At 39.2% G+C, this 25,871-nt stretch overlaps 2 protein-coding genes across 2 annotated transcripts; one reads left to right on the forward strand and one right to left on the reverse strand.

Annotated features, from left to right (window-relative positions):
• Positions 1 to 651: 651 nt before the first annotated feature.
• Positions 652 to 5,602, reverse strand: LOC110042316 (steryl-sulfatase-like). The gene is made up of 3 exons (XM_020747678.2): positions 4,978 to 5,602; positions 3,560 to 4,264; positions 652 to 2,210 (listed from the first exon to the last, which is right to left on the reverse strand). Exons 1-3 carry the CDS (start codon positions 5,351 to 5,353, stop codon positions 1,561 to 1,563), a joined length of 1,731 nt encoding a protein of 576 aa, XP_020603337.2. The 5' UTR covers positions 5,354 to 5,602; the 3' UTR covers positions 652 to 1,560.
• A 3,769-nt stretch (positions 5,603 to 9,371) lies between these two features.
• Positions 9,372 to 24,509, forward strand: LOC110042350 (sodium- and chloride-dependent GABA transporter 1-like). Its single transcript, XM_089276484.1, has 15 exons — positions 9,372 to 9,573; positions 12,080 to 12,214; positions 14,106 to 14,256; positions 14,898 to 14,993; positions 15,395 to 15,527; positions 16,693 to 16,827; positions 17,235 to 17,338; positions 17,645 to 17,769; positions 18,537 to 18,649; positions 19,381 to 19,509; positions 20,155 to 20,254; positions 21,955 to 22,055; positions 22,780 to 22,947; positions 23,655 to 23,731; positions 24,085 to 24,509. The coding sequence occupies exons 1-15, from the start codon at positions 9,372 to 9,374 to the stop codon at positions 24,155 to 24,157; spliced, it is 1,842 nt and encodes a 613-aa protein (XP_089132610.1). The 3' UTR covers positions 24,158 to 24,509.
• Positions 24,510 to 25,871: the final 1,362 nt, after the last annotated feature.

Here is a 25,871-nt window from a genome sequence, read left to right on the forward strand (position 1 = left end):
AGCCGGACCCCTCAGACAGTGGCCTGGTAAATATTGAGAAATATGACGACCTAACATAGATACAACAAAATGTCTGAATTGGTGCTGCTGGAACAAAATGGTCGTTTAAAAATCGTCCAACGATACATGATAAATACCGTAAATCCTAGAATTGACGCCTGGGGCGCCAATTTCAAATTTAGCAGAAGACGGGGGGCGCTTATTCGAGGGAGGCGCTCAATCGAGGGGGGGGGGGGGCGCCTATTGGATTTTTCCCAAATCGTGGCCTGACATGATCATTCTTGTCATACGACATCTGCGAGTAAACAACAACAAAAGCTGCTTATTAACATAAAAAGCTGATCTTTAAGTTTAAATCGCGGCACCGTTAGTACTTAAACGTGTTCACTAAACGTGTTCACAAACTGAAACGATGTACAAATCTAATGCTACATGACGAAAACTATACTCTTCCACAAAATGGGGGGGAAGGGAGGGGGACGCTTATTCGAGGGGGGAGGCGCTTATTTCAAATTTCAGCCAATAGGAGGGGCGCTTATTCGAGGGGGGGGCGCTAATTCGAGGATTTACGACACTCTTTTTCTTTGGCAATCGTAGCTTAACAAGAAATAAAACGCAAACTTTGCAAATGATGACACTAAAATGCATCACTGGAAAACAAAAATTATATCTTTTTACTTGACGTTTCATATGTTTTGACATACATCTTCAGAAGTAACCGTGTAGAGAGCTGGCCGTTAGTGGAGGTTCAACTTAAGGTATCGGTAAGTAACTAATTAGAATTTGAGGAAATATAAAAAAAAAAAATGACAGAAGCTGAAAAAAATTGCGTGTTAAAAGATGCAAACTAGTAAAGATACAGCTTTTCGCTGCTAATTTAGGGTAGGTTTCAATTCCCTAATTAGCACAGTCTTCTTTGTTCTACAATGGGTATCGGAAAATGTTACCTGTTTCACACCCAATCGAGTTCGCACCAATGGAGTTCACATCCCTACACCCCTGAAGTCATTGTAAACGTTCTATTTCGAGCTCGCCTTCACCTTCAGTGGATTAAAGAACAAGAAATAAACATGTTTGTTTGTGATTCTGTTTCATTATGCCCACAATGTTGTCTTTTTGGCTCGGTATTAAGAGAAAGATATATTTTTAAGCACTTGATCGCTAGTTGAGTCGATGTGGGCACGAACTCGGTGGGGCGAACTCACTTGGGTGCGCTAATACATCAAAGTGGTCCCATCTTAAGTTACGACCAGTTGACAGGACATGGTCTGTAATAGCAGATGCGCGACAGCTTCTCGTGATCGCTTTAAAATGTTCAGGTTTTCAGTCATGCAATCTACGTTTTGTTTTTCCAATTTAGAAATCCTGGCAGTCCCAACAACTAGCCTTATACACAGCTTTTAACATTTGGGAAAGGTTGATCCTATATTTTTGTAGGGGAAAAAAGACTTGATGCGATAAAAATGCAGTTAAATTGCCTCCACGATGCAAACCCCAAAACCCAGTCATTGCTTTTGTGTGTGGGTACTTAAGTTTCTTACACATAGGTCAGTGACTTTTTCAGACAGCTTTAGGATAATGCTCAAGCTCTCTACCGGTTTCCGTACAAGTGCAATAAGGAAAATTACAACACATCTGCAACATGGGATGAACAAAATTTTGCATCCTTCCAAGCTGGGTAGGGACACTTTCAACACTCTCTTTGTGTTTTTTGAGAGCTGGGTAAATATCTTTCATTAGTTCTTTGTACTTGGGCATGTTAACAGGAATGGGAGAGCTCTCTGCAGGGTCATCTGTCATGTCGTAAAGAAGAGGAGAATCATGCATGTTAACTTCATCTCCATGGCAACCACATATGCCTTTTCCGATGCAGCTGTCAGTTCCCTCATTCCATTTTGGTGTCATAAAATGAGCCTTCCAGACAGTGTCAGTGTTTTTTGGATGATAACGCACAGCATGGACCTGATTTCCACAATAATGGAAAATAAAATCATGAGAAGACTCCTGTCTCATGTTGGTCACAAGAGGTAAGAGGTCTTTTCCATCGATGACTCTGTCCTCTGGAAGGTCTGCACCAGTTAGCTTGGCAATTGTGGGTAATAAGTCCATGCTACTGGTGAGCTTGTCAAGTGAGATCCCAGCTGGGATATGACCAGGCCATGATAGTACAGTGGGCATCCTAACACCACCATCCCAGCACTGCCCTTTGCCTGTCAATTAAATAGAAAAAACACAATTAAAATTAATTTGTCAATTTGTATTATTATATGTCAGTGGTATACCAAGTGGTAACAAATTGATAAAAATGATATGATATCCTCACATGTGAAAATATCATTTTTGATAACATTTTTCTTTTGTCCCTTTAACAACACTTAAATTTGTTGGTGTATGATCGAAACATCTTCAGATCTTCTTCGGTCATCTTCAGCAATCTTTGGTAATCCTCGGAAAAGTTTGGAAATGTTTGGAAAATGTTTAGAAACATTCGTCTTGCCCTCGGAATAATTTTGGAAAATCTTCGGAAATCTTCAGAGAGTGGTCGGAAATCTTCAGAAAATCATCAAAAACGTCGTCATCAGTATGTCTATATAAAAAAAAAACATTACACATTAGCTCGAAGATATGAATTTTAGGTTCTCATGGCAAGAACTATAGCTCACTCGTGAGATATAGTTCTTGCCACTCGCACATAAAATTCATATCTTCTCGCCACCATGTAATATCCTCTATTTAGTATAATTTCCAGAGGTGAATACAAGAATTGGACATTTGATTGGTCGAAAAGCTCATCATATGATGCTGTATTCACCCCACTAGAGCTTGGTTACTAAGCTGGCCACCTTTGCCATCCCGACAAGTAAACATGGCAGACAGTTGCTTGATGAAGTTTTCATTTATTCGAACGATATCACTCCAAGTCCAGGACATTTGAAAGGATGGAGAATTTTCAAAATGATTACTGTCACACTTGGACCAAAAATCTTTTCAAGAACTTGTATTCAAGGTTTTTCTTAAATCCAGTGGTTGCATCAATCGCAAGCAAATTTTGTAGTCCTCGATATTCACCTCTGAAAATTATACTTAAACAATTAATCGCCTCAGGCTCAGTGAACATTGGTGAATATTCACCAATGTTCACTTCGTCTTCAGTGAATAATTGTTAAGTATTTGTTCTTAACATTTATCATGTAGAACCCAAGGTCTTTATCTAAGACTGGATAAAATGACTGAGAGAGTTTTTTACTTTTCTGCAAAATTAGTTAAAATTAGGCTACCTGTGAATCATTTATGTCCAGTTCCAGAAAATATCCATACCACCCACCCCACCCCCTCACAGAAGAAACTGGACTTTCCTGGGGGGTGGGGGGTTCTCTGAGACCAAATTATTTAAAGCAATGAATCAAGCTTAATTGGAATTTGAAAGGGGTGGGGGGTCTCGCAGAAAATCCCTTCCGTGGGGAAGGTATGAATATTTTCTGGAACAACACAATAGAGCTGGCTAGTACAAAAAAAACATTTTAGTATACAGCCATCTTATGAGTTTGAGACATCTTACCTCCTTTGTAGATACCATGCCAGCCGCCATGATATTCACCCGTGTCACTGATTTCTTCCAGATGAGGACCATTGTCAGATGTAAAGTAAACAAATGTGTTTTCCTTCAAACCCAGTTCTTGAACCACAGCCATGATCTGACCTACACTCCAATCCATTTCCTCCACATTATCACCATAGCGACCATGATCACTGTGATCTGTGAATGGCCGTGTATTGAACAAAGCAGTGTGTACCTTGGCAAATGACATGTACAATAAGAAGGGGCTTTCTTTGTTTGCACGGATAAAGTTGACTGCTTCATCTGTAAACCTCATTGTTAAGTTTTCCAAAATGGTTGGTTGCTCCACAACTTCATAGTTTTTCAGTACAAAGCAGTTCAGTCTTTGAGGTATTGTTAACCAGCCAGTTATTGCAAAACAGATGAGAAGACTTATTGTTGCATTGAAAATAAAAACAGACTTATCTAGTAGACCAGTCAGGTAGAAAATATATAGTGTTGCTACAATAACACTCGCAGAAGCAAGAATGTTCTTTGGATTCAACCCAGGATAAACAAGGTTTATAAGATACTGACCAGACTCACAAGTTCTTAAGTTAGTGAGAGGCAGACCATAAAAATAATGGAAACCTTGCTTCAAAGGGTGGAAGTGGAAATCTGAGTTTGATGATAGGTGCAGCCCTAGATGCCACTTTCCAATAATACCTATTAAACAGAAAAAGACAAAGAAATAACGATTGGATTTTTTGAAGTTGACTTTGAATTCAGTCAACACCCAACTTTCTAACAAATGAGAATAATATTCATTTAGGGTATTCTAGTAATTTTTCCATGAAGTTCAACAAAAAAAATTAAAACACGTATTCCATTTCGTGGCACCCAAAATAACTCAATTCCTGAGTTGTTTCAAAGTTTCTGTTACTTGTGTGACATCAATTAATTAAAGAAAAAAGTACTGAACTTATCAGTAAAATGTACCAAGTTTCTTAAAGTTGACTTTTAAAATTATGTTTTTTGTTATTTTCGTTGTTGGTTTTTTTTTTTTTTTGGTCAAAAAAAATTATCTCTAGAGCAGCATAGGCCTGCAGTGCATGTAGAGAGCAAGAGAGTTATTTCCTTTTCTTATCAATGCTGAACCTTAGGATGGGAGGGGAGAGTTAGCCAGTGTCAATTAATGCCCTTGGCTACCTATGCAGATAAGATAAAAATCCCTGGACCTGGCTGCAATAATTGAGGACTCTGAACACTTTGGTCTCTTTCTTCAATGCCAACACTCATCATGAAAGACCAATATTGGTTCTTGGGGGTAACAAAGACTTTCTATGTATCATTGCCGTCGCACGCTTGCTTTGTTGTGATGCAAATTTGTTTCATGCAAATGTAACCTCAACCTAAAATTTTGCGAATATTGGACCAACCTGTTTTGTAGCCAGCCGCAGATGCAATCTCAGCAAATGTGGTTTCATTTTGGGGCAGACCGCCAGATGCAGAAGCGGAAAGAAACATTCTAGGTTGCCCTTCGTCTGAGGCGAGTCCTGATCGGATGGGATACCGTCCTGTAAGAAGGGCAGCCCTGTTTGGTGTACAAATCGAATCCGGCATTACATCATGTCGCAATCGAGCTCCTTCTTCAGCCAGCCGATCAATGTTCGGTGTTTTGATCGTGTCATTACCGAAGCAGCCCAGATCTGCGATTCCAAGGTCGTCCACAAGAAATACAATAATGTTTGGCTTTGCAGATGTCACGCTGATCAGGAAAAACGGAAAAAGGACGCTGCACCAAGTGCGCCACATCTTGTCTGACGATCACTTCGAAGAAGGCAGCTACAAAAGTCGGACCGGATCATCTCGGGTCGCTGATTTGAATAAGAATAGCACCTATTCAAGAACGAGGCATACAACAATTGTTGTTATTCAGCAGGCCGAGTCTAGTTTTCGCCGACGTTCTGGTTTTTTGTTTTTTTCGTGTCACGATTGGCCACCCATGCACAGTACGAATATATTTGACCTCAGGGGGTAGTAGAAAGGCGCAGTTTAGCATTAGACCATTTTTAACCAAACCAACAAATGGCGTCCGGAAGGCTCTCTCAAGATGTTTCATGCCTACAATGTTTTCTACTTTTACGATTAGAAAACACCCTTGTGGGATTCAAAATGGGATGAAATAAATCTAAAGGATGTTCGACCTCGGAAAAAGGGGACATCGAGGTCTTGAGTAACGAACCGTTCTTTCAAGTCTCATGTCATTAAGTGCAGCCGCACGCCTCGAAATGAAATTTAACGCGAACTACAGATTTCAAACGGAGTTTTAAGACTTGCGAGAGTCACAGCAGCTGGTAAATGTTATTTTTAGTTAATCTGTTTTATTATTTGAATTCCACGTTGGCAAAAGCTGTATAATTTCGCTCGATCGATTTGGGGGCTGATGTCCCTGATGTCCGCTATGGCTAGGTGGAAAACGCGGGGCCGGGGTCCCGGCGTACGGGGTACGGGGTCCCGGGGTGTGGAAAGCACGGGGTCTGGTGGAAAACGCGGGGGAAACGTTTTTTCGCCCAAATATGAGGTTTCCTCGCTAAAATGAGAAGTCGAAATTTTGTTATTTTAAAATTGCAATGAAAATCACGGCGTGAAACTCGTTTCTCAAACATTTCGTGAGAAAGAAAACCATTCAAGAGCTAACGTGCCGTGCAGTGGTCTTCTTTTGCATGGTGCGCCTATTTTATTTTTCGCAATAACCTGCATGGATTTTTGTTTTACCTTTAAGAAAATATTGAAATGATAAAGATTGTTTTGTTTAGTATCTTTAACCATGAAAAGCGAGAGTTGCCGTATTCAGTTTACTCAATTAAAAGGCGGTTACCTGTAAATAGGACCTCAAGAAATGGCAACAAAAACTCCCCTAGAATATAAAATATGCCCGGCCCAGCCGGGCCAAATTTGAAACAAAACTTAAAGAGGTTTAAAGGGTTATTAATCCAGAAAACACAGTAACCTTCATGAAATGTCAGTTCCAAAATAAATTCTCGTGTTGTTTAGATAAAACAGAAGTCGGCCCCTTACTGTAGTTGCTTGCGTTAATTTCAGTGCGAATAATCTCCACTCTTACGAATGTTGATTTCGTTTTCGATGTCTCCTTACACACGAGTTTACACACAAAAAAAGATGTTCCAGTGAAATCAAAATGTTATTCCCTTTACATTAACTATCGACTGGGAGCTCACTAGCGATTCATAAATGACCAGACTCCAGGTTTATAACTTCTTCTGTCGTATTGTTCATATTGGGGACCGGTCATTATTCATCGCCTGGAGCGAGGTGGGGGGAAGGGATTTTTGAGGGGATCATTGGATTTTTAGGATGACAGATGGGGGGATCAGTCATAACTGACAGCCCAAAAGGGAGGATCACTAAATGTCACATTCCCATACAGACTTGGTGGACGGCGTTTTAGCATTCTAAAAAGTAACTTTGCAGTTTCCAAACACTTGGGATGGTTAGTTTTTGGTCATGTCAACTGACATCAGACCACATCAGTCACAGGGCTCTCAGTAGAACGGCAGAATTCTACCGGCTGTAACATCGAATGTAGCCACTTGTTCTGGTCATTGAAATTTGTATACATATAACTATAAATTAAGACTTACAGACTGAGACTTTTCAAGACCTTTCAAGAAGAAAACAGTAGTTTAATTAAAAAGGTGAAACGGCGCTACTTGCTACATCTAATTTTATGATCATAAATAACTCGTTTATAGTAACACTTTCCCCCCGAAATGCATGAAATCGCATCTTTGGCCACCTCAAATTTCAAAATTTTCTGGGTGAACATACCTCCGGACCCCGTGCGCTGGCTTGTCCCTTCGGGCGAATCGGACCTCACTTTAATTTATGTCGCCTGTTATGCTTTATTCGACGCCCGTGAAAACTTCTGTTAGAACCCTGATCAGATATCGGGAAGACACGGATCAAGAGACTGCACCATAGCGGCTTCATTAATCTGTAAGTCAGCATCCTGATTAGAAATATTACTGTCATATGACCGTCAAATAACATGTCGAAAGGTGAATATGTGTGCGAAGGCATCGAGGGGGGATCATGAAATTTGTTAATAGCTATGAGGGGGATACTTCAATAAAATAACATTTAAATGGAGGATCAGCTAAATGTTACTGTCTTTAGCCGAAAATCCTCCGCCATCCCATAGGCGATAAATAATGACCGGTCGAAAGTGATTATTTGTATAGAAAGGCTCTTTCGTGGTTTAAGATAGTAAGCAAAACAATCGTTATTATTTCATTATTTCTTTTTCAAAGGTTTAAAAAAAACCACGCGAGTTTCTGAGAAAAATAACATAGACGCCCCATGCAAAAGAAAACCGCTACACGGCACGTTGGCTCTGGCATGGTTTTCTTTGTCACGAAATGTTTAACTTGCTTTTTTGATCGAGAAACGCGCTTCACGCCGAGAAGCGGAATTGATTTTCATTGCAATTTTAAAATAACAAAATTTAGATTTCTCATTTTAGCAAAAGACAGCAAGATGTAACTATTTTTACCAATTGACAAAACTGTTAAAAATATAAAAATCTACACAGTAATATTGTGAATAGCGCGCTTACATACATACATACATTCTTTATTCAAGACGCAAAGTTACAAAAGTATACATATAAAAACAAAAGATAAAAAAGAAAAGGCGTCTCGAAAAGGAATAAGGGATTCAGAAGTTCTTATGTTATCAGGCAATGTATTCCATACTTAATTGAGCAGCAACATATCTGAACGATTGTAATTCATAGGAGATTGTAGTAACTCTTGGTAGATTTAATTTAAGGGTACCTCTGAGGTTGTACGCCGTTTTTCGTTCTTCCAGTAGTGATCTGAAATATGGTGGAGCAATTCCATAAAGAGTCTTCTACGTAGCGACTAGCATGTTCTGAACAGGAGAAGAAAACAATTGAGAGATTTATCTACAGGCCCTTGTCTTGAAGCTTATGTTGTACGATCTTTTTGTTTATGCGAGTGTTTCATAAGTTGCTGTCACAATTTCTCTCAGAAAGTGACCTGGTAAATATTGAAAAATAGCGACCTCACAAAGACACAACGCAATGTGTACCAAAATTTGTCTAGGAGCCATGAACTAATGCTGCTAGAACAAAAAAGTGTGATAAAAATCGTCCAGCGAGCTATGTTACATGATTATTTTAGGATATCTAATTTTACGGAACAATGTTTCATCCAAAAAGTTACAATTACAAATCGTCTTGTGTAACCTAATATTCTAGGCTCGGCCTTATGTGAGGTTCTGAACAGCGCGTGCCTCCCGAAAGCGCAATCAAATTTATTAAATTGATTTTAGATAATTTTTTTTTACTTATAATAATAATAAATGATACTTTTAGTTGAATTTATTTTTATTATATTGATCTTTTTGAACGTCGTTGCACGATGACGCTTTACTAAATTTGTATCTTCTTGCTTATTTGATTATTTTATTCTGAAAATTGAAAAAAACATCTTATTGCCCAGGTCGTGCAGGTCTCTTGCGGTGTATCCCCTTGCATGGGGTTTCAGGCGGAAAAAAATTTTATTACAAATGACAATATTTATACGTGATGCTCGGAAGTTTACCGGGCTGAGCATTAAATTAATTATTTTCTCGTTCTAGGGTTACACTAATTAGTTAATTGTTGTGACGTCAGAAGCTAGTTATGTCATTACCCTTTATGATGTCATTTACAGAAGTCACTTTGTTGAAATCACATCCCGGAGCGTTTTGTCTTCAGATGTAAAACAAAGCTTGAGACTTAAAGATGTCGAAAAACAAAGTTCACCCCGTTACTGTAACGATACCTGAGACAACTGAGACAGCTGAGGCAGCTGATACATCCAACACGAGCGAGGAACGCGAGAAGTGGCATAAGAAAGCCGAGTTTCTTCTCTCTTGTATAGGATATGCTGTGGGCCTCGGCAATATTTGGCGATTTCCTTATCTATGCTATAAACATGGCGGAGGTAACCTAGCCTATTATAAATAATATGCGTTTCTTACTTTAGAAGTCGCGGGTGATGGAAAGTACTTTAAAATTTTACAAAAACATGATTTTCGCGGAAAAACGTTCAAAACGACCGCGAGCGCGAGGAAACGACCAAAATGGAGCAAGCGCACGAAAACTTCAGAAAGTAGTTAACGCCGCCAAACATCCACGCGGAAAGCGTTTAAAACTTTAAAACAGCCGCGAAGCAAACGCGAACATCCAGAACTGCAGCAGGCGCTCGAGAACTTCAGAGCAAATGCGGGAACTTTCAAACGGCCACAAGCGCGAGGAAACTTTCAGAGATGTAGCAAGCGCGCGAAAACTTTAGAACAGTAGAAAGCATGAAAAACATCAAACAATAACAAAAACAGGTAAGCTTCCAAACTGAATAGCAAGCGCGGGAAAACGTCCTAACGGCAGCAAGCGCGAAGAGATCGAGGTCTATAATGTAGCAAGGGTGCGAAAACATCAGAAAAGTAGCGAGCGCGGAAAACGTCCAAACACTAGCAAACGCGGAAAACGTTCAAACGACAGAAAGTGGCAGGAGACGTCCAGAATGAAGCACGAGTGCGAAAAAGTAGAAAAGTAGTTAGCGTGGAAAATGTCCAAACACTAGCAAGCGCGGAAGCGTTCAAACAACAGAAAGCGCGAGGAGACGTCCAGAATGAAGCACGAGTGCGAAAACATACAAAAGTAGTGAGCGTAGAAAATGTCCAAACACTTCAAACGACAGAAAACGGCAGGAGACGTCCAGAATGAAGCACGAGTGCGAAAACGTAGAAAAGTAGTGAGCGTGGAAAACGCCCAAACCGTAGCAAGCGGTGAAAAACGTTCAAACAACAGAAAGCGCGAGAAGACGTCCACAGTGTAGCAAGGGTGCGAAAACATCAGAAACGTAGCGAGCGTAAAAAGTGTCCAAACATTAGCAAGCGCGGTGGAAAGCGCGAAAAAATGACCAAAAAGTAGTAAGTGTTGGAAAACATGAACACTGCTCCAAACGCTGGGAGGCGTGGTACGTTTCAAAATACTAATGGGTGGCAAGCGAGGAAAAGCATTGAACCGGCAGTGACAAGCGCGAGAAGATATCCAAACGGACCACGCATGGCTTGAACATCTAACTAGCTAGCGGTAACGGTTACTCACGCAAAAAAAAGATGTATTTGAAACTTAAGTACAAAAGATATTCACTAGGAGGCAAGCAATGAAAAACATCCCAACAAAGGCGTATGCGAAAAGTAACCGAACAATGATGAGCATTGACTAATATGTCATCGCCCGCAAGTACTTGGGAACATACGATGGGAAGATGTCGAAAACAGCGACAAACGCGAGTAAACCTCTCGTAGGAAACGAGCACAAAACAAAACTCATCAAATTAAAACAGAAACAACTTCGGCAACTGCGTTTGTTAAGGAAAAACAACCAACGGAAGGCAAACGCGAGAGAGAAGTGTTTAGAACTAAAGAGCAAGCATCGCGCATAATTCTTATCGTTCTCGGGACTTTTACTTACAATTCATGAAATATTTTAGGTCTGTCATATTGCCAATATAATTATTTACTGGAGCGCGAAGAGCGCGGTTGTCCTTGGTTAAAATATTAACGCGCGCTTTTTTTTCTTCGGGGAATGAGGCTTTGCTCATTAAGTCCCCATCAACACTTCGCCGGAGAAATTTGAAAACGGCATTATCACCCTGAAAACACATCAAATGTTTCCCGTCCACACTAGACGGGAGAAATTTGAAAACGCAACAATCAATGGTCATTTTAGCCTGTTCCAGGCTCTCGGTCAGTGGGGACGGTTGCAGACCCCACTCGTCGCGCGCCCGCTTTTTCGTCGTCTGCACTCATGACCGAGAGCAGGCTACGATCATTTGGATTTGGATTTGAGGAAGTCTCGGCAGGGAAATACCATGATTATCGTGGCGTCATCGTTTTCGAAAAGCTTCGTTTTCAATATGTTTTCCGTTCATACTAAATGCAAAGCCTGCGTTATCAAATTCCTCGGGTTTGAACAGCGTTTTTGAAAAGCTACGTTTTCGTGACGGATTAGTGTGGACGGTAGGCCTACCGTAGAATTAAAGCTACATTTTCAAATTTCTCCGGCTTAGTGTGTAGTAGTAGGCGAAACTTTGTTTTTAATTTTCTTGGCAAGAGCCCAAATCAGCTCCCCTCCCCATCCCCTTCGCGTTTTGGCTCGTTCACTTCCCACGTGCCGGGTTAATATTTAGCTAGGTTTGCGATCTCGACGGACTCAAGACAAAACAGAGGGTCTGTGGACAGTTTAAGTCAAAGAGATCGTAAATTTGACCTGGTTTCATTAACAGCGACAATGACGTGCTCCATGTAATGTGAACTCACCTTTCGATTGTCAACTCAGCATTAATGATTTCAATTCATCAGTCTGGATCTAATAAAACGATTAACACCAACCATTAATTTAAAACATAAGCTCCACTTATCTTTCCGTTTTTTCCTCCACAGCCTCTTTCTTAATTCCATATTTCCTGACCCTGATAACCTGTGGCATTCCACTCTTTTATCTTGAACTGGCTCTGGGACAATACCTGAGCCTCGGTCCTGTCAAAGCTTGGGCAGTGGTTTGCCCCGTCCTTGCAGGTTTGTCATATAAAATATCCGCAAACATCAAGAGACAATCATGATATCTTGCAAACATAACATGTTTCATATAATTTTGGTTTAGATTAGGAGTGCTATGAATTATGAAACTAGTGAGACAATCTCAGATAGTGCAGAGCGCAATTGATAGCTCTGGTACAGTAGTCCCATAAGTACTCACCCCTACTCGGTTCACTTCCGGTTTGTGTCTACCTTGGTAGTCTGCTACGGCTTTTCCCCTTTGCAGTGTGTATGTTTCAAGGTTGTATTTTCATTCAAGGTCCAAACATTACGCACAAATTAATTACTACTGGTGCTTTAAGTTGATTTTCGTTCATTTTAAATTCAACAATACGCTGAAGCAGCAAACGTGACAATTTAGCTCTTCACGCCAACTTTGTAACTTGATACTTTTGTTTTCCTCGCAAAGCCATGTAATATGAAACCCCTGTTTTCTCCAAAACATACGGAAGATGTCCTTGTTTTTTGGAGATAAATGAAAGAAAGTTAAATATCTAATGTAGTGATGAAGAAACGGAACAGAGACGATGTTTTACTAAAAATGCAAATTTTTACCGATGAACAAGAACTAATTTAATTATCAGATAGTCACGAAATGCCACTTTCTTTTTCTGTTGCCACCTTTGTTGTTAACAATAAAACAATTCAAAATTAACACACAACGATATTGATGGCTGAGAAGCTTTTCAACGAAAAGTATTGAAGATAAACAGCGCTACTTGGCCGATATGAATGAGTCTCCTCAAAGACTGATTAAATTAATTTGCGCTTTCATTAGGTGCCACGGCGTCTGCAGCAATATTTGAGCATTTTCCTGGTCTCTTTTGTTACAAATTCACAATTTGCGGAGTATTAACGCCACTAACTTGAGAACTTTTTGGTCTCTCTTACAGACACAATTAAGGCAAGAAATAAACAAGTCGCTAAGGAGAAGCAATATATTTGAACTCTGACAAGCACACTATTGTAGATTGAAAACAGTAGATGATATTTGTTGAACCGACCTGTTTGTAACTCTAAAAGCTACGCAGCCACAGTAACGTTTCACTTTTGCAATAAAAAGGGACAACTGGCGCTACCTGAAAAATAACTGCCGTCCTTGGTCACATGACACGATATATAAAATACTGCGTGTAAAGATAGTGTATAACACTAACAATGCTAGAACGCATGCGTCTTACATGTTGAGCTCTACCATAAGGAAAACCACTCAACATTTATGCGTGATTCCGTATGCAATGTATCCTTCACCTAATATAGAAGCCACGAACCCTAACTAATCTACGCATGCATTTAGGGCAAATTAGTTTTGTTCTAAGGAGAATGGTACCACAAGGAGAGCAAGGGGTTACCTGAAACAAATATATAGCTTTTCGATGTTCAAAGTTAAGCGACGGCGATGGAATGTGTTTTACGTAGAGTACACATGTACCTTTCCCACCCTACTCCCATTACTTCCTTGCCTCTAGACTAATTAATTAATTGAAATTAATTAATTAAACAAACATTAAAGTTTACACCTTAGCGCCATAGCGCCATAGCGCCTTAGTTCCTTAGCGGCAGGCAACCCCCATAACCATCCCAATAGTGCACTCTGCACTAAAAACTAGGTACTTGATTAAGGGCCATGATGAAATACTAAAAATGTATTATCATTTCCTTATTGGTGGTGATTATAATACTGTACACATTGTAGCTCGAACTTTAAGGTGTTTATAAGAACAAGTAGAATGGAAGATATCAAGCTGAACTTTCATGCGGTGCTCAGGTTTTCTATAGTTTACCAAGAGAGAATTTTACTGCATATCTTCGAAGTAAATAACAGATCTTACCACCGGACGCTAAATACGAAACCTCTGATCTTTTGCAGGTCTCGGAATTGCCATGGTGATAACGTCACTTTTAATTTCTATCTATTACAATGTGGTAATAGCGTGGAGCATCTCATATTTGTACAATTCATTAACTCTTGAGGTACCCTGGAAATCCTGCGGTAACTTTTGGAACACTGCAACCTGCAGGTACGAAAATACTGCATCTAGTCGCAGAAATTAGAATTAACAGAGTGAAAATACCTGGGTGTGCATTTTCATCGTGCGCGGAAAGCTTTTACTGGCATAAGGATTGACGGCCGTAAGCAATAGTTATGCCCGGGATAGAGATGTTGGGCTCGTAAAGCGAATATATTAGTCCCCCCCTCCCCTCCCCCCCCCCCCCCACACGCACACACATAATAGGTCGGATTTTAAATCTTTGTCGGATTTCCGTGAATTTCTTTTGAATTTTTCCATGTTTTTAATTCCATTTTGTTCTTTATTTTGCAAAAGAGATGCCAATTCCAATCGTATTTGACCCAAGATTTAATTCTCGAAAATTTTCGTGAATTGTACAGCCCGTGGTGAAACTTTCAGAATGATTTCTAAGCATGAATCATCGTCCATGGCTTACTAAAATATGTTCGGCAGATTTTGAATTATTTTTAAACACGGAATGTCGCATGTCCGAACAATTAAAGGAAAATTCACACGAGGGCTCTTTTTCAAAACCTCTAGTAGCTCAGAAAAAATTTAGCACACCCTGTCCTGCCAGACAGTTTAAAGCCTTGACAGCAACCAAGTAACGAAACTTCTTTGTTGTCTTAATTCGAATTTTCTTTTCTTAGTGAGGCTTGGGGGAATTTCACCTCCAACTGCACCTCCATCGGTCAGCCGTTGAACTGTACAATGAAGCTTACATCTCCTAGTGAGGAATTCTGGGAGTGAGTATTGCATGATGCCCTTGTTTGTTTGTTTGTTTGTTTGTTTGTTTGCTTGTTTGTATTTATTGTTTTCTGTAAGCTCCACTGTTCTAAAACTAAAACAAAAGTAATCATAGAACACTAGAAACCGGTCATTACAGAAATCAAGAGCGAATACAAGAATCAAGAAAACTCTAGTCTAACGTCCACAAAGCAACGACGAAATCATATAATTGGATTTTGATTGAATGCAACTTTGAACTGTTCACTTCTGATTGTTGGATACGAAACGTAATACACATTTTTCATTTGTTTCTTCTTATTCAATTCCTTTTTAGAGTTCGTCGGATGTGAGACTAAAGCAACAACAATATTTATTCCAGTTTCCACTAATCGCGTTAAATTAATCTTCTTGTTGTCAGGCGTTATATTCTTGCTATTTCAAGTGGTATTGATGAGCCAGGTGAATTGCGGTTGCCGCTGGTCATCTGTCTGTTGATCGCTTGGACTGCTGTGTTCTGTTGCCTTTATAAGGGGATCAAATCTTCTGGCAAGGTAAATCTAACACACAAAATGTTGCCTCTAATAACCCTATTCTGCAGTCCTTTGTGGCCAATTTTTGCCATCAGAGTAGATCTCTCACTTTATTTACCACACTTTATAAAATAACTGAGATTCTACGCACGCTCTGAATGGTTCAAAGGCTTCAAAGGCTTCAAATTTCTGACGCACCTCGAAAGCAAAACGAGTCAGTTCGTTAGCACGCTTTATTACATAATTTAGAGTATAAGAAAGTTTTAAACTTTCACTTGCTATAAAAGTTAAGAACACTTAGCAATAAATTACGAAACAGTTTGGCAACAAAACCAACTTTAAATTTTAGCGGGCCGCACAGGAGAATACAGCCCGCTATATTGACCAATCACAGCGCGCGTACTGACTCCCCGCGTCACAAGTTCGAGTGTCACGGGTATGAACGTTAGAATGCTTGATAAATTCCTTGCTTAGATATTCAGAATCGAGTTCATTCATGCATTTGTAAGTTAGTACAGAATCCCTATGATGTAACAGCTGCTTAACGGATAGCCAGTGTTGAAGTAGAGGAGTTACATGATCGTATTTCCTAGAGTTCGTGACGATCCTACTGGCAAAGTTTTGACTTGACTGACATCTCTTTATGTTTTCAGCTGACGTATTCGACCAAACGGAAGAACAATTAAGCATCTTACTAAAACCTAACGATGTAATTAAGAGTGTAAGGGTTTCTTCATCAAAGCTGTCTTTTACTCAACGCATTCTGTCCTCTGGAGTACGGTCTACTGCTTTAATGATCGTATATTGCACTGAATAGGAACATCCACAGATGAGTCTAGCTGGTTTGGATTCCAATGATTTCGTCCATTTACCGATCCAAGTTCGCCAACCGTTGAAAATTAGATTCAGGCTGTCCTTTCTGGGTTGGATTAATCTTTGTTCCACCAAGCATGAAATTTGAACCCTTTTAAAATGGTTTTGAATGACTTAGAACTGATTTCTTGTCATAACATTTTGTCTAAATTGACTATATCAAGTCATGAAAAATCAATTATATGTTAGTCACCTTCCCAATTTGAGTTCAGAAATCTTTCTTAAATCTAAAGGGCTATCCTCTATGTAGGTATCTGAAGCTGCATGGTCATGCTTTAAAAAACTTATCACCCGACTTCACCTCCCGTTCCAGGTTGCTTATTTCACAGCGATTTTCCCCTACGTTGTGCTCTTCGCCCTGCTTGTCCGGGGGGTCACTCTTCCTGGCGCAGTCGATGGAATCATATTCTACCTCAAACCTGACTTCAGCAAACTTTTGCAGCCACAGGTAAGATGACTTATGCGCATGCACTGATTGATTTGCTCCAATGAAGATAGATTTAAGCTGGAAAGAACTTTATCAAACTCGTGTTGATGATTAAGATGATTGCTTCACCCGCCTGTAGTATTCCTCAATTAATTTTTGGATCAGTAAGAGACTACTTTGGTAGTAAGTGATCTTGGGAAAGAACTTTACTTCTGTTTTGCGTTTTCTCAAAAAGGGAATGCGCAAGTGGCATGAAATTATTTCCCTAATTCATCAGTGACAAATTGCGCTCACAATCGTAGGTTTTTGACTTCATTATTGTAAATTACAAAATTAAGGCTGAAATTTCGCGCCATATATAAGGAGTAATTTGTCACCCATGATATTAACAGAACAATTTTTGTACTCTTTCTAATGCCCTCCTTTAGGTGTGGATCGATGCTGCCTCGCAGATCTTTTTCTCCCTGAGTGTTGGCCTCGGAGGCCTCGTCACTTTTGCTAGCTACAATAGCTTCAATAACAACTGTGAAAGGTAGGTGGCAAACTGAAGATATAAACGTTCTATCGAAAGCTCGAGAGAGATTTTGTTTCCTCTCCGATATTCCATTCTGCTGGTTTAACTCAGCCGAATCCTGGGCAAGTTTCTAATTTTTCGTACCTCTGTCAATAACCCTGAATTAGCCAGAAACACCAAGAGAAACAGATCTCTGTGAAGTTAAGTTAGCCATCAGTCTGGAATTTTTGTGATACAACCTTACACGCGTACTTATTTTAATTGAGAAGCTGAAAAAGGTCACTTAATTCTCTATTTCACGGTGTGTATTCCTTTTGTTCTCAGGGACGCGATGGTTGTAGCAACAATTAACTGCATGACAAGCTTGTTTGGGGGATTCGCCATTTTCAGTGTGATTGGCTTCATGGCTCACACACTTAATAAGGAAGTGTCAGAAGTGGTTTCTTCCGGTAAGCAGTGCAAATGAGCAATTCAGCAACCTTAAAATGATGTGGTATAGATATAAGTGTTCCATTCAAAGGACTACGTCACGGTTTGTACATCTTGAAAAGTTTCAAGTTATTTTTTTACGTTCGTCGTTTGTAATCAGTGTTAATCCTTTTTGTACTCAGTGTTAATCCTAAACCATCCTCGTTTCTTTATGGTTTATTATTATCTTTCTAGTGTACTTCTATCTTAGCAGGTTTCCTTCAGTTACAAGGCAATTTGTGTTTTGTCCAAAATAACTCGAAATTCCGTGACTAACAGCTGAAATTGAAAACTATGTGCTTTCTATGTCTGCCATCAAACTTAAAACAAACGTTTCCAAGCAAATTATCACGTGTTCACTCGAGTCCCGACTGTCTTGCGGGACAGTACATTTACTGAGTTAGTTTCGATTCAAGTACTTAGACTGACCGTTAGCATACAGAATTTTAGTACTAGCGTCCTGATGTACAGAGAACTGTTTTTCAAAGCAATGTGTACTAATTAGAATTGTCGCCAACTCTTAATTCAGTCTTTGTTAGTGAACAGCCTTTCAATTATCACCTTCGACATCAGATTGGCGTTCAACAGCTCCGCGGCACAAACAACAGCTCAGGCTCTAACTAGAAATGAAAATAGAAGCCAACACCAGAAGACACAAATAATCTACGTGTTGGTAATTTTATTTAAAAAAAGATTTTGCTTAAAATGTTTTTTCGGTTTTCAAACGCTGTCTTTTGTTAACTTCTAGGACCTGGACTCGGATTTGTGGTCTTCCCAGAAAGCATTGCTCAAATGCCAGGTGCTTCAGTGTGGGCTGTCATGTTCTTCTTCATGTTGTTTACTCTTGGACTTGACAGTCAGGTTAGAGGCGTAACTTTATACTACCATTCGGTCGGTCGCTTACTACAGTGCTTGTTCTCTGCCTCTTGCATTCCCTGTTAGAATCCTTTTTGTTAGTGTTAAGAACACGGAACAACATTAAAAATGTATTCTGAGTACACTTTGAGAACATTAATCTCATACTAACTAGCCTGACATTTCCTGGCTTGAGAGAGAAAGTGGCGCCAATAACCATGATGTAGTGCCCTTCGTCAGATTTTCTCCCTTGCAATCCTTAGTCAGCTTACAAACTTACAAGCTAATAAACAATAGGCTTACACTGGAATTAGAATAATGTAGTAGTGATTGACGTGCCCCGTACAGTTGGTCATGACTTGAAAGTCGCTTCATGATTTTTTTTACCATTCATGGTACAAGTAGCAAGCACCCCATCTTCCCTTTAATAGACATCAGAGCTCAACCCTGAGACCAAAATTCCAGGTGGTTTTATGTTGTTATCAGTATAAAAATAAGCCCAGACAAGAGGGAGTAACAGTTAAAAATGTTTTAAATTCCTTCCTACCGGCGTGTGTTGATAAATTGGGTATTCTCAATTGTCGCTGCCGAGTGAATTAGTCGACTAATGAACAAGCAAGTTTGCATAAACAATGTGCAAATTCACGAATTAAAGAACTAGCTAGCTATTTATAGAAAATGTACACCTAAAATTTACTGTGACGCTTTTATCTAAACCTGTCATCATTTCTTTGTAGTTTGTGTTCACGGAAACCATTATGTCAGCTTTGATGGACAGGTTTACCAAACTGCGACCTTACAAAGGATTTTGTTTATTTTTCTTGTGTATCATTCAATATCTTGTCGGACTGTCTTGTGTCACCCAGGTATGTACACAACTAGGCCACGGACTGTTTGGTCCTATCATAGGCCCTTTGCATAAACGGCCCCGATATTTGAATAACAATACTTATACATCCTAAGCCTCACATTCATGTGAAAAATCCTTTGTCTGGAAACATCAACACGAGGCTTAGGATGTGTAATGTATTTTTATTCAAATTCAGGCTCCATCTGTGCAAAGGTCTATCATTTGCAAGGAATGTATGTAAATATCTATAAACTACCCGGTATGCCCTCGTTGTGAATACAGGCTGATTGTCTCTTGTTATGTTGCAAAAGGATCCTTTCTCTGTGATTTACGTACCTATTAAAACACATCACGCGTAATTTGACAAGCAAAAACCGAAAAATGACAAATTATTTGTTTGCGACCTTTCTAATTGCTAAAGGTAAAGTATAAGCCGACCCATCAGTTAAACAATGTATTTTCTGTTGAAAGACATAAAACTTGCCAACGTTTGCATGTCTCAGTAGATGTGTCAGTCTGCATGTGGAAGTGTTCAATACTGACAATGCTTAGAGTCACATTCTAATCCAATTCTTCTATGTTGCTAGCAGCAGATGACCCTGTAGTTGTAATTTACAGACTCTTATGTTTTGGCTTTGATTTGACTTTTAACTTTCAACAGGGTGGCATCTACGTGCTGAATATATTTGACAGCCAAAGTGGCGGTCTATCTTTGATCTTTATGGTTATTTTTGAGGCTGTCGCAGTCAGCTGGGGATATGGTAGGTGGTTTCAATCTTGGTGACGTCATGTGTGATTTGATGATCATCTGTGGCCGTCATCTTGAATATTCATTACGAATGAAAAAAAAAAACATCTAAATTGGCTCTCTACATACATACATCATACATACATCACTTTTATTTGACCTCGGATTTACAAGAGTAGTTGTATAGCTAATTTCTCCGAGAAAATAAAAAATAAAGGAATAAATAAATAAATAAATAAATAAATAAAATAGTATTGCTAATAAGAATAACCTCAGGTTCTATGAACCTGAGGTCATATAGATCATGCACACCCAGATTTTGTGCAACAGACTTGTTCAGCTTTTTCTGCATTGTAACGTTATATGCTGAATTCAGAAAAATAGGCAGTATTAGGAACAGACATTGACACCTTGTGTAGAGAAAAGTGTCTTGCTATTAAATAGACACGACTGTTTAACTGGCAAATACATCATCCGGGACCCAAGTGGCATATTTACTTCATACTAGAGAAGATAATGATGACGTCATTTCCCGCTTTTTAACGGTTGTTTCTGCAAACAGTCATATATTCAAATCTCCGCGCTACCGTGTAATACATAGAGGAAATTACACGGTGGCGAGATGATATGACTTTTATGGTCGCGTGACAAGGACAATAGCTCACTCGTTCGCTGCGCTCACTCGTGAGATATTGTTCTTGCCACGAGAACAAAATTCATATCGTCGAGCTAACGTGTATTGTTCTTTTTACTCTATAGACATAATGATGAAGGCGTTTTTTACAATAACTTTCTAATTTCTCGCCCGCTGATTGGCTCATTTTTATCATCAACAAGAGTACAGACGGATAAAATTTTAATTTATGCAAGCTTTCAAGTTCAACTTTCAGCTGTCAAACTGTCAACTTTTTACCAATGAAATTTTATGGACTTTTTTGAGTAGCCAATCAAAAAGCGAAAAAAGCTGTTGACAATGCTCGCGTCATTTTGAATGAAATTCACTTATCTTTGTTTACGGCAGGTTTACGGCGTCTTTTCCCGCATTTATTCCCGTCATTTGACCATTTTGAAGTCTTGTTATTGTAAAAAACAAATTGACGTCAGTTTTTTATGCGTCTTTCCTCTTATTGATGATAAACTGCGTCATAACTTTGACAATGTTATGACGCAATTTATCATAAATAAGGACAGATGTATAAAAAACTGACGTCAATTTGTTAATATGACGATTTTCCGAATATTTCCGACCACTTTCCGACAATTTCCGAAGATTCTCCAAAACTTGTCCGAAGGTCTCACGAACATTGCCGAACATTTTCCGAAAACTTCCGAAGATTTCCGACAATTGCTGAAGATTGCCGAAGACTTTCGAGGAAGACCCGAACATGTTTCGATCATACACCAACGAATTTAAGTACAATTTAAGAGACAAACTTGATATCAGTGAAATCATCGATATGTTCACTAGTGAGGATATGGAAAATACGCCACTCGAGTCCCGGATGTGGTTTGGTATGAATTTTACGAGTGATGTATTTTCTATTAAAACACTTGTATCTATATAATAAATTCTTTATACGATATTATCTCTGCGTGGCTATTTATCTATAATTCAAATTTTGAATAGAGTATTGAACTTCATCTAAAGAGTGAAAGAGTTATTTAGGGGTTCCATTCGCCCTTATAACGTTTTCAAATTTCTACTTTTTACAGGCGTGGATAAGTTCTGTAATAACATCAAATCGATGATCGGCAAGAAACCAAATATGTATTTCATAATCTGCTGGAAGTTCGTATCACCTATCGTTGGAGTGGTAAGACTACCAATGTAGCATAAGGTCGATTGATAGTGAAACTGAAAAAGATAAAACGTTATGCGTGTTTTGGGGCGCAATAAAATAGATGTGCAGAAAAGAGAGAGCTTTGTTTATAAGGTGAAAAGAATAGATTAGACCGTAATCCAAATGAATTCCACTTAGTAATTGTCGTTTGAGAGAAAGACCTCTGAGAACAAGCAGATAATGGAACATTCTATCATGGGTCAAGTTTTTCAGTCAATCAGCGCATGTGTTACACCAATTATTTTTATCGTGGGAAGTGTTGGCAAGTAAAAAGAATCATCCTCGATGATGTCCATCAAAGCTGATTCTTTTCCATTGGTTAACCCTTTCTCACTTAAGCCCTGGGAATGACATAATGGAACATTCTGTCATGAGACAGGTTGTTAAGCCAATCAGCGCGGGGCCACTGTTACACCAATTATTTTCATCATGGAAAGTGTTAGCAAGTGGAAAAGATTCAGCTTTGATGATATCAATCACAACTGATGCTTTTCCATTGGTTAACACTTTCTCACATTAACACTAGGTCCAGAATGTTCTCACTGAGTTCCTCTTTATTTGTTGCAAAGCAAAGTTGACGTTGAAGAGAAAAAACTCTGGAAACAAAGTTAATTATACACTTTAGAACATTCGCATGGGACATGTTCCCAAGCCAATCACCACTCGTGTTTTAGTAATTATTTTCCATTTTTCACAGTTCATTTTTCTGGGAAGTGTTACACAGTGGAGTAAAATCACATATGGTGAATATGTTTATCCGGACTGGGCCCAGGCTGTGGCGTGGCTCTTACCTCTTTTATCATTCCTGGCAATGCCGATTCGAGCAATCTACGAGATATTCCATCCGAAGGGATCCTTCAGAGAGGTACAACAACCTAGAAATTCTGAAATATGGGTCGCCAAGATGGTTTTAGAAGTTTTTTTGCACGAAATACAGTAAAAAAAAGTGAAAGATTTAGCTGCAAAAATGCCAAAAACCCCACTTAGGGAATCAAGAAAGTATTAGAAGAATTTATGAAGGTGAATATGATCGAAAAGAACCGAAGGCCTCAGATGATAAAACCTGCGTTGTAAGAGTATCCGTGCGAATTAGAACTTTCCTCATTTTGACCGCGCGAAGCCTTCAAATATTGAGCGTCAAAAGGTCAGGAACGTTCGCTACGCAGGCAACAGCTGATAACATCTGGAAATAATAATTCTAGAAATCACGGAAAACCGAATCAAATAATCGTTTGTAATTTTACTTCACGAAGTCTTTTTCTCAACCAATCATCGGACTAAAAAAAATTCCGGGAGAAAAATAGGCTAAACGAAGCCTGGTCACGAGTTATGACAAAATACGCCATTATATTACAAAAAGTTTTACAACCATACAGGGTCCAAAAAATGGGCGGGAGAAACTGCTTTTGGACTCCTTGTTATTAGACTAGCTCGCTTTAGGAACTGCGCTTGGCTACGACCAACTTTACGATATGCAAGAACATATTTTGCAGTAAAATCATCTTTTATTTTTAACTTCTTCATTATGCTTGAATGAAAAAGTGATTTCTTCCCCTTTTTTTATTTCCGTAGCGCTTAAAGAGAGCCGTTTGCCCGGATATAAACTACCTTAATATAGTTGCAGAACGCCACAACCTTACTCAAAAAAGGTATAATATCCCTGTTGGCAATGTGGGAGGCGCTGTGGCATAGTGCCTTCAGCCCGCTGGACTATAATACTTGGAGTAACCACATGCTAAGCATAAGACAGAAGGTTACCCTTAACCTGAGTATTCTAATTAGGGTTTACGTTAAACGACCGGCATCCACACATAAAAACAAAACATACTTTCGAAACGCTCCACAATTTACAAATACTTTCTTGAATACCGTTATTGAAACTTTCGAAGCTCTTACAACATCGATGTTAAAGGATTTTCATCATCGAAGTCAATTTAACTGTAGCAGATGTGACTTGATAAAATATTTAACCTTATTTTTTTCTCATTTATTTCGTTTTCAGTGAATGCGCAGAGACAAGAATTGATATTTGTACTGTAGCCTGGAATGAAAACCTTCCTGAATCAACTGTGTAAAGTCTTTAACCTTGGATAAGCACTCGAATTTATTTTGCTGCTCTATGTTTTGCTTTTTTTTCTTTTTTTGATCTTTGCAAACTTTTGTTTACTTTTGGTTACATTGACAACAACAACAACAACGACGACGACGAGGAATAGCTGCCCAGCTAATCCCACCCCTACCCATCACCTCCATTCAGGAGCTCGTTACCATTGCTAATGGGATCCTGCTCCAACCCACAATCCCCAAAGCAAACCCCTTCAGTCCTATTTTTGTTGTTGCTGCTACTGTTGCTGTCATATCCGATTCATGAATTTTGGAAAAACTGAGATACTACAGAATAAAGAGATAATTTTTGTCCCTCACAAAGCTTGCTGTTTCGTCACCAGTGTTCCCTTGGGTTACCTCACGACCTGTAGTCGGCCATAATTCCAATTTAGTCTAGAAGGTAAGGGATATCCATGGTAGTTAGGTGATGAATTATATTCTCTCATTTTTCGTAGGGAATATAAGTTGGTGTGAAAGGACATGCTTGGCTACCATGTAGTTGCAACATTCTGTAGAACAGCTCGAGAAAACGAAGGCAATAAGACAGTGTTAAGCCAAGGTGCTGTTTGTTTGGCAAAAGGCGCTAATTATCAACATCTCGCTACAGCAACAGGTTACGTTACTTATGCTTATGCGCGAATTACGGCTCTCTATATGTCTGACATATGCTTGCTTGATGGAATCTATATGAGATTGTGATAAAGAAAATGAACATCTTTTTTCTTCAGCGCGTGTCAGCCATGGCCATCTGAAAACATGAAATTTCACTTCGCTTCCGCGTGGCGTGCGGAATTGAGACTAGTCAGGCCGTGAAGTCAAAACAACAACGAAGGTCGGCACATCTTTTCTTTTCCTGGGAAAAACGTAAATCAAATTGACCAGGAGCTAGAGATTGTCGGATAGTTCCAGTTTTGGTCTAGAATTGTTAAATTTACCAACGTTATGTTGATCTACGGCGTTTAAGTCCACGGGGTTAAAGAGATTCATGAAGTAAACCATGGCCATGGCCAATTTCAGCAAATGAAATATTGGTTTTGAACTTGGAATTCTGCGATATACCTCGAAATGTATATATTTAATTGTTGAAGCTAAGAGAAACCTTACTCTGATGGCAGAAGACGAAGAGAAGAAAGAAACCAGGACGGGCTGAAAATAACTGTTTTTCTTTCGGCACTGAATCAAATGGTTAGTAGAGCAACCAGGAATCAATTGGGTAAACTGAAATATTGTTATTGGATATTTGACAAATAATCATCCAAAATTGAAAGAAAAAAAAATTGACGTGTGTCGTCACGCATTGAGTGCTAAATAACGCTGATTGTGACTGCGTCTCTGGGCACTTTGCTCAGTTGTTGGTTATGTCTGTCAAAATATGATTACCATGGAAACATCAATATCCTTGAATAATGACGTGTGATGGGAGAGTTTGCCGATATTCGTAACCATAAAAGAGCCAACAGTTAGCAGTTAAGTGAAAGTCCAATAACCATGGTAACCACCTGTCTATCTGTATTGTCGTGCAACACCTTGTAGTGAGAACTACCTGAAGTTTAAGTAGTTAATATTTACGAGCAGAATAACTGACTGCCTATGACGGAATAGCCTAGAACAACAATGAGCTCATTGGCAGCCAATAGCGGTTTAGGATTACTAAACGTCTAGAATAAATACAGGTGTTTTGTA

Source organism: Orbicella faveolata, unplaced genomic scaffold, assembly GCF_042242905.1.
Source record: "Orbicella faveolata isolate gen_17 unplaced genomic scaffold, um_ofav_v1 contig_1, whole genome shotgun sequence".
NCBI lineage: Eukaryota > Metazoa > Cnidaria > Anthozoa > Scleractinia > Merulinidae > Orbicella > Orbicella faveolata.